The sequence below is a fragment of the Sapajus apella genome, unplaced genomic scaffold (assembly GCF_009761245.1).
Source record: "Sapajus apella isolate SASKATOON/1434 unplaced genomic scaffold, GSC_monkey_1.0 scaffold234, whole genome shotgun sequence".
In the NCBI taxonomy this organism is placed as follows: domain Eukaryota; kingdom Metazoa; phylum Chordata; class Mammalia; order Primates; family Cebidae; genus Sapajus; species Sapajus apella.
The window spans coordinates 354,948-364,346 of NW_022437174.1; the positions used below are offsets into that span (position 1 = coordinate 354,948).

The 9,399-nt window shown below is 61.6% G+C and overlaps 1 protein-coding gene across 4 annotated transcripts in view; it reads left to right on the top strand.

Moving 5' to 3' along the window:
- Positions 1-1,139: 1,139 nt before the first annotated feature.
- The window catches only part of LRRC56 (leucine rich repeat containing 56), a 21,354-nt gene continuing 13,094 nt past the window's right edge, over positions 1,140-9,399 (top strand). For 2 of the 4 annotated variants that reach the window (XM_032271499.1, XM_032271502.1), the window contains exons 1-6: positions 1,140-1,309; positions 2,155-2,454; positions 2,982-3,102; positions 3,604-3,791; positions 4,407-4,494; positions 7,044-7,104. In XM_032271499.1, coding sequence (XP_032127390.1) covers positions 3,615-3,791; positions 4,407-4,494; positions 7,044-7,104 — 326 coding nt within the window. In that variant the 5' untranslated portion in view covers positions 1,140-1,309; positions 2,155-2,454; positions 2,982-3,102; positions 3,604-3,614. The other 2 variants (XM_032271501.1, XM_032271500.1) reach the window with 2 other exon arrangements.

Consider the following 9,399-nt stretch of genomic DNA (forward strand, 5'->3'; position numbering starts at 1 on the left):
GGACGCCTCGCAGGCCGGGGGGGTTCCGGGCGGCGGGCGCAACCGCGAGGACGGCGTCGCCACCGCCTTCCTCTAACTTGGGCCCGCTGGCGGGCGACCCTGTGCCCCCAAACTTGAGGGTCGCAAATTGCCATCGGGGAGCGAAGGGCCCGGGGCTCACCCCAAGCAACAAAGCGCACATGCTAGGTCCTTTCAAACTCAAAAGGACGTGTTTTTAACGTGTTTTAAAATTGCAAACGAATGAGAAATACATCGTCAATAAAAAACAAAAGGCGGGCTGGGCGCGGTCACGCGGGTAACCGCAGCACCCGGGAGGCCGAGGTGGGCGGGTCACCTGAGGTCAGGGCTTCAAGACTGGCCGGGCCAATACGGTGAACACCCGTCTCTACTGGAAATACAAAAAATCGGCCGGGCGCGGAGGCGCGTGGCTGTAGTCTCAGCTGCTCGGGAGGCTGAGGCAGGAGAATCGCTTGGACCCCGGGGGCGGAGGTTGCGGGGAGCCGCGATCCCGCCATTGCGCCCCAGACTGGGCCACAGAGCGAGACTCTGTCTCAAAAAAAAGGGGCGGCTGGTTTACGGTCCCGCAACCCTGCCGCTGCCCGGCCCAGCGCCCGCCCCGCCGCCACGCCCTCCCGCGCGGGTCGCTGCTGTCCCCGGGCTCCACCCACGTGGGGTCCCGGGGTCCCGCGCGGTCGCAGCCAGCACCCGGCTCGGGACGCACGCGCGTGGACGCGGCCGAGAGGCGGCGCGCTCCGGCGTCCGGTCGGCTTCCTGGTCCTCGGGGGCGCTCTACCGGCGTTTCTTTTTGCGGTCGGCCTCACTTCCAAGCGAAGGTCAGGGCGGCAGGCCTCGGCCCTGGGAGAGGTGGGCGCGAGCCTCCTGCCGAGACCGCCCTGCCGGCCCCGCGTGGGAAGCGCCGGGATGGCGAGGAAACGCGACACGTGCACCGCGACGGCCCGGCTCGGAGCCAACGGGGTCTGGCCCCTGACGCGTCCGCGCGCACCCGCGTTGGTGGCGCGTCACCTCCCGCCGGGATCGCGCGCGGCTGCCGGGCGCCCACGCGCAAGCCAGCCCGCGTGGCCCCGCCCTAGCAACCGTTGCTAAGGGGCGTGGCTCTACCCCACCGAACGCGAGGCTGCTGCTTATAAATATTTGCGTATTCAAATAAGGCCCCGCCCCCGTTGCCATGGCGCCGAGGCCGCAACCCCGCGGCCGGAGGAGCAGCCGGCAGTAGGAGGCGGCGGAGGGCGGCCAGGGCCGAGCCCCCAGGGCCGGACACCTGGGCCGGACACCTGGGCCGAGCCCTCAGGTGAGAGCCGAGCGCACCCTTGCGGTGGGAGCCGCAGGCCTCGCTCTACGCCCGGTGTTCGGGGGGAGCCCGCGCCGAGACCTGGGCGAGGGAGAAAGCGGCACAGCCGGCGGGGACGCAGTGATGGTCCCCATGTCAGATCTGGGCCTCTGGGGACCCTGGCCCCCACCGGCCCCTGGGCCTGCACTGAAGGGGCTCCCTGTCAGGGGACCGGAGGGGCCCCAAGCCCTGCCCCGAGGGAGACGCAGAGGCAAGGACTCAGGATGCTCCGGAGGCTCCAGGGTGGGGCTCAGGAGGGGGGCAGGCCCTAACCCTCACAGCCCCCATCGTGAAGGGGCCAGGGCTCCCGGGGATCCAGAGTTGATGAGCTACCCACCAGGGAATGGCAGTAGCTGGGGTCTGGAGCCTGGAGGGTCACAGAGAGGATTCGGGGTGGGAGCAGGGCCGTGAAGTGCATGGATGGTTCAGGCCTGGGCAAGAACTCCAGGAGCAGTGTCTGAGGTGGGAGTCCAGTGGGGCTTCTGACTCCACAGCCTCCAACCCCTGGTCCTTGCACCCCCAGGCGTTGGGGCTCAGACCAGCCTGATACTTGGGGCTCTCGGGCACAGAGGAAACGAGGGTGACTGACTCAGCCCCTGGTACCACCCGTGGGTGTCCAGGGGCTGCCTCACCCGGCCAGTTCTCGCCCTCCATGAGGCTGGAGGCCTGGATGGAGGTGGCAGGGTCCTGCTGAGGCCTCAGGCCTTGCCTGGCTGGAGAAAGGCAGCCAGCAGGGGAGAGTGGCTGGAAACTCCATGAGACGCTACCGCAGGCTTCTTTCAGCCTTGCTGTAGGTCACCTTCCAGACCAGGCCACTGAGGCACGGGAGCCTGCGCTACTGCCCCGTTCCAGCACTCCCCCCACCACCTCCGTCAACGGCCAGCCACGGCGGCTGGCACTGGGCAGCTCTAGACAGGATGGAGAGGATGCGTCTTCAACATCCGCACGAGGTCAACAGATAAAAGCCAGGGCGTTCTAAGTGGCTGTATGCGCATCCGCCTGTGGACGGCTTCCTTCTACAAATATTTTAGCACCCTCTCCTGCGACTGTGGACAGCAAAGAAGCACCCAGCTCCGGGGCGAGGCAGGCCCTCAACCCAACGCGTAGTAAGACACACAGGGTTCCGAAGGGGATCTATCTTCTCAGGAGAATAAATCTGGGAAGGCTGGGGGGTACTGCAGGAGGGAGGTCCAGACTGAAGACAAAGCCAGTCAGGGAGGAGGACGCCAGACACTTCAAGCGCACTTCTGGCTCCACCCTGCAGCTCACGATTCCAGGGTCTAGGGCCGAGGCAGACTTCTGCATCTTTAAGGGGCAACACCAGGCTCACCTGGTGCAGGTGGTCCAGGGACACACCGGGCAGACACCCTCAAAGGCCTGGGGAGGGGCTCTGGAAGAATGGGGTGCCACTGGTACCCCAGCACGCTCAGTACCCCACACACCCACACCAGCATCGCAGAGGAGGGAAGTGGGATTGGGATGAGCACCAGGCTCTGCGTTGGGGGATCCAGAGGAACCCAGCATCCGTCACACACCTGACTCTTCCTCCTCACCAGCGGGGCCGGGAGATGGTCAGGTCCTGGGCTGACCTGCCCACCTCTGGGTGCTGTGACCTCAGCCCGGCCTGTTCCAGGTTCCCTTGGGCACAGTGACCCGGCCAGGAAGCCACCCTGACTCGCAGGTACTGCCTGAGGCTCATGCCGCCTCCTTGCCTGGATGTTTGACCCACAGCAGAAGAAGGCGGCTGCCTGCAGGTGAAGGGGCTCAGAGGGCACAGGGTGGGTAGGGGAAGGCCTGGGACCTGATCCTGAACCCCAGGCTCAGAGACCATCAGGTGGAGAAAGACCCATAGCCCAGAGCTTGAGGCAGCCCTGGGAACCCCACAGCGGCAGGCAGCTGGCCTGGCACCCCCAAGCGCACAGCCCTTGTGGGCCTCAGATGGGGCGGCCTTTAGCCAGCACTGCCTGCGTGGACCCTGAGGATGAGCAGAAACATTGGGAGGGTGTCCTACGGAGCAGACGGGTGGAGCAAGGCTGGGGGAAGGGAGTGCGAGGCGCTCCAGGCTGAGTCTAAGCAGACAAGGGCCCCATGAGGCCCAGCCAAGTCAGGAGCCTTCTCTAGGCTCGGGGTGGAAGCAGGCACCAAGGGCTCGCTGTGTATGGGGGGAGGGGGCTGAGGGCTGTGCCAGGGTCTCAGCCAGGCTACAGAGGAAGAGGAGCAAAAGCTTGGAGCTTTCGTTCTGCCTCTGCCAGCAGGTTTCACGTGAATGGACCCAGTCTGGGACAGATCCCGTGGGTCTCGGCCCAGCACCGCCAGCGTCCGGGTGCGGGAGCTGAGCTGGCAAGGCCTGCAGAACCCCTGCCCACAGAGCAAGGGCCCTGGCGGCCAGCAGGGCAGCCGCAGAGAGCAGCGGGTGGAAGAGTACCTGTCCCCCGCCCGACTGGTGAGTGCAGGCACGGGGGTGCTGGCCACAGAGGCCTGTGTGGGGTGCCATCCCAGGACCCCTTTCTGCTGATGTCCACTCTCGGTCCCCTACTGCTGGTCTTCCCGCTGACGGTTGGCCTCAGCCCAGCCCCTGCAGCTGGGTCTGCTCCACCCACTCTGCCCTTGGCCCCCAGCCAGGCCCCAGGTGCTTGGTGACACAGACATCCCCAGGCATTTGGTTGGGTCACAGACAGGAGGGAGCCAGGCCAGAACCCACAAGTAGAGGCTAAGCGTCCACTGCCCTCCAACCAAGAGGAGTCCTTCCCTGGAGCAGGGCTAGATGCCATCTGGACTCTGGGCTCCGGGCACAGTGTGTCGGCCCTGGGAGTCTCCTTGGAGATGCCAGCCCCACCCAGGGCAGGTCCTTCCCTGGCAATGGCCCCACCAGCCACATGCAGCCCAGGTTCTGCTCACCCCCATCCCACCAGCCAGGCCAAGGCCAAGGTGGCCAAGGCAGGGAAACATCCATGCCCGCTCCAAAGGGAGCCCCACAGAGTCCTACCAGCCAGAAGCAGAGATGGAACTAGGGTGGGGAGAGCCGGGACCAGTGCTGACCGCTGGTTGGTTTCTACAGCAGGCCCTGGCCCTGGTGGATGACCTTCGGCTGGTGAGGGCGCTGGAGGTGTGTGTGGACACCCGCGAGGGCAGCCTGGGGAACTTTGGTGAGCCCCGTCATGCCCCAGCACAGCCAAAGCCACGGCCACGGCCACGGCCAGGCCTCCCGGTAAACAACATGCGTTTTCTGGTTATGACCACAAAGCTGTCCACACCTCTCAGCTCAGGCGACACAGCAGCTTCCTTAGGGTTGGCCCCTCACCTGAGGTCTGTGTCAGGTACAGGCAGAGGGCAACACACTCAGTACCCCACACAACCACGCCAGTACCCCAAGCACGCTCAGTACCCTGCACGACCACGCCGGTACCCCCAACACGCTCAGTACCCTGCACGACCACGCCGGTACCCCCAGCACGCTCAGTACCCAGCACACCCACGCCGGTACCCCCAGCACACTCAGTACCCTGGACGACCACGCCAGTACCCCCAACACGCTCAGTACCCAGCATACCCACGCCAGTACCCCCAGCACGCTCAGTACCCTGCACGACCATGTCAGTACCCCCAACACGCTCAGTACCCAGCACGACCACGCCAGTACCCCAAGCACACTCAGTACCCAGCACACCCACGCCGGTACCCCCAGCACGCTCAGTGCCCTGCACAACCACGCCAGTACCCCCAACACGCTCAGTACCCAGCACACCCATGCCAGTACCCCCAGCACACTTAGTACTCAGCACACCCATGCCACTACCCCCAGCACGCTTAGTACCCCACACACCCACACCAGCATCACAGAGGAGCAGAGGCCGATATGGTGCTGAATGCCATATGGCGTCTCCTGAAACTCATCTTGAAATAATCTCAGCTATAGCAGGGTATGGTGGTGTGCACCTGTAATCCCAGCTACTTGGGAGGCTGAGGCAGGAGAATTGCTTGAACCTGGGAGGCGGAGTTTGCAGTAAGTCAAATTCGCACTACTGCCTGCTAGCCTGGGCGACAGCGTGAGTTTCCATCTCAAAAATAAGTAAATAAATAAAAATAAAAAGTTAGACCGGCACGGTGGCGCCTAGAGTCCTAGCTACTCGGGAGGCAGGGGGTCAAGCTGCAGTGAGCTGCGATTGCACCCCTGCACTCCAGACTGGGTGACAGAGCAAGATCCTACTGCCCCCGCCAGGTCCCTTCTCCTTAGCCAGGTTCACGTGTGTTCACGTATGTTCATGTGTTCACATGTTCACGGTGTGTCTTCACCCCTGCCCCCTCCCGTGTATGCACAGCACGTCAAGCCGCGGCTATTTTTTCTGATCTAGTTGAGAGTTGCAGATATAAGACCCCTTTATTTACTGACACTTCCGTGTGCATTTCCTGAGAGGGAGGACGTTCTCTTAAATGCCGCACCACGATCAAAGTCGGGAGTTAACGCCCCGCGTGACTCTCAGCCGTGCCGAAGACCATAATCAAACGCCAACAGCTGTCCCAACAGTGACTGCTTTTTTTTTTCTTTGTTTTGAGATGGAGTCGCTCTGTCGCCCAGGCTGGAGTGCAGTGGTGCGATCTCGGCTCACTGCAGCCTCCGCCTCTCGGATTCAAGCGATTCTTCTGCCTCAGCCTTCTGAGGAGCTGGGATTACAGGCACTCGCCACGACGCCTAGCTAGTCTTTGTGTTTTTAGTAGAGACGGGGTTTCATCATGGTAGCCAGGCTGGTCTCGAACTCCTGACCTCAGGGGATCCGCCCACCTCGGCTGTGAGCCATGGGACCAGCCGACAGTGACCTTTAGAGCAGGAGGCGCCTTCCCACCCAGGGTTGCTGGCTGTTTGCATTCCTCCGACTGAGGTTCATGTCGGTCGGTCTTCTTTTCTGTTTGGAAGAGCCTGTAAGTCCTTGACCACTGTGGCCACTCTGTGCACCCCCGAGGCCATCTGCACTCGCTCCAGCCCTTCCCACCAGGCACGGTCTTGGAGCGCCTGTGCCCACAGGCCTGCCTTCCCCCCACGGCCCACTCTGCAGCCCTTCTCCTCACGGTGCAGGGATTCTGTCCCACAGGGCCATGCCCCATCCCACAAAAGACTCCAAATGCAGGGCCTTTTCCTGGGGCCTTGGGCTGTGCAGAGACACGCTGGGGCGTCTGGCCCCGTGTCCTGGGGATCTGGGCCCGAGCTTCGTTCTGTATGCGGCTGTGTGCAATGGTCTGGGATGCCAGGGGAGGGCTGTGGGGGCAGCTCAAGGGCAGGGCCATGGTGGCAACTCAAGGGCAGGGCCCAGACTAGGCCAAGAGAGCACCACCGCCCAGCCACGCCGGCTGGCCCCCGTCCCAAGCCGACTCTTGGAGCCGACTCTTGGAGCTGACTCTTGCAGCCCGGCTGCAGACGAGGGCATGGAACATGAGCCTTTGGGGGGTTCAGGGCAGCTGGGCCAGGCCTTCTACCAGGCCCACGGAATCAGAAGGCCCCTTGGGTCCTTAGAGGAGACACAGGCCTGGAGCAGCTCCCGGATGCCACACAACCGCTCTTTTGGTGTGGAGAGAGAGAGGCCTGTGAGGTTGGCCCATGAGTAGTGAGGGGCCAGGGCCACTGATGCCTCAGGGTGCAGGAGGGTACAGAGGTGGGCGGGGTGAGGGGCCCGGCCAACCTCCTCCTCCTGCGGCCCTACAGGGGTGCACCTGCCCAACCTGGACCAACTGAAGCTGAATGGCAGCTACCTGGGCTCCCTCAGGTGAGTGCCTGGGTGGGGTGGGCTGGGCCCCTGCCGTGAGGGGATCCCAGGGGCAGGCCCTGCAGCAATGAGGGAGAACTTGGTGGGAGTGGGGGGCCTTGGGCTGGGACAAGGGTCCCAGGGGTCTAGAGAGCACCATCCTGCTGGCTGCCTGACCCCAAGTGACCCTGTGGAGGGTAGATGGGCAGGTGGGGGGAGCCTGGGACTTTCAGGCGGGTCTGGGCCCCCTCCAGCTGTGAGAGGGTCTCTCAGTGGGTCTTTGTTGAGAGGACTACTCCTGGGCCAGCCTGGCTCCCAGGGGTCCTACCTATGCCCTATGGCCTCTGGCTCAGCCCGGATGCACCCCCTTGCCACGTGACCCTGGCACGTGTAGCTCTTGTGTCTAATGGGTGGCAGGCCCCCGCTGCAGGTGCCCCCCCACTCAGAGCTGGGCCAGGGTCACAGCGGTCATGCCAGGTCGCATGGCCAAACAAACACCCCAACGGTGACCCCACTGTGAGCTCTCCCTGGTGGATACCCCAAAGCCTACTGAGGCTGGGGACTTCTGTCCTCTGCACCACGCCTTGCAGCCCGGGACTTTGGCTGCACCATGAGGCCAGGAGCTTGGGGTCTGGGCAAGAACAGCAACCTCCAGCCAGAGCCCACCCACGGAACCCGGACCAGAGGCAGCCCCCAGGAGAAGCACGGGAAGCTCCGTGCCCTGACAGCGACTCACAATTTGGAGCTGAAGACATGGTGGTTCTCACATCATCGGAATGGAAAGAACAAGGCGGAAGGAACATTATTCTGGAGGTTTAGGCAAAGTGGATTTTGTGAAAACGCTGCTGGTTTTATGTAGCCTGTTCCCAGCAGCATAAAGCAGAAGAATTCCAGACAGAGTTCTAGAACATTCTCCAGCTGTTTGAATTGGGCTTCAAGAGCCACATCTAGCTATTTACAGATGAGGATAAGGTATTGAATACGCAACCTCGCTTTGAATGTTTTCTTGATTTTCCTTATTTTTACCTCCGTTTATGAAGCAAATATCAAGTGGGCTGGGCACAGTGTCTCACGCCTGTAATCCCAGCACTTTGGGAGGCCAAGGTGGGCAGATCACCTGAGGTCCAGGGTTTGAGACCAGCCTGGCCAATATGGTGAAATCCCATCTCTACCAAAAATACATAAATTAGCTGGGCATGGTGGTGCATGCCTGAAATCCCAGCTACTAAGGACACTGAGGCAGAAGAATTGCTTGAATCCGGGAGGCAGAGGTTGCAGTGAGCAGAGACCGCACCACTGCAATCCAGCCTGGGTGATAGAGTGAGACTCCACCTCAAAAAAAATAAATATCTGAAGGAATTTAATAAAATACACAAAGACCTGGAAATGGAAAAGATTGGAAAACACTCTGGGGTCGAATACACAGTGGGCAGCCCACAGAACTGGGACAGAGAAGGGGCCTGGAAATGAAGCCAGGCCTGCGGCAGGCACCCCGACAGTGCCATGAACCAGAAACTAGGATGGGTGTGGGAAATAGACTTCTTGGAAGCACGCCTCCTAGCCAGGCGTGGCAGCTCACGCCTGTAATCCCAGCACTTTGGGAGACCGAGGCAGGAGGATCACTTGAGATCAGGAGTTCAAGACCAGCCTGGCCAACATGCTGAAAATCTGTCTTTTTATTTATTTATTTATTTTTTTGAGACGGAGTTTCGCTCTTGTTACCCAGGCTGGAGTGCAATGGCGCGATCTCGGCTCACCGCAACCTCCGCCTCCCGGGTTCAGGCAATTCTCCTGCCTCAGCCTCCTGAGTCGCTGGGATTACAGGCACGCGCCACCATGCCCAGCTAATGTTTTGTATTTTTAGTAGAGACGGGGTTTCACCGTGTTGACCAGGATGGTCTCGATCTCTTGACCTCGTGATCCACCCGCCTCGGCCTCCCACAGTGCTGGGATTACAGGCTTGAGCCACCGCGCCCGGCCCTGAAAATCTGTCTTTACTAAAAATTCAGAAATTGGCTGGGCATGGTGGTGCTGGTAATCCCAGCTACATAGGAGGCTAAGGCACGAGAATCACTTGAACCCGGGAGGTGGAGGTTGCAGTGAGCCGAAATCACACCACTGTACTCCAGCCTGGGCAACAGAGCAAGAGTCCTCCTTCTCAAAAAAACAGAACAAAAACAAAGAACATAAAAAGTGTCCCAGGACAAGCCGGGCGCGGTGGCTCAAGCCTGTAATCCCAGCACTTTGGGAGGCCGAGGCGGGTCGATCACGAGGTCAAGAGATCGAGACCATCCTGGTCAACATGGTGAAACCCCC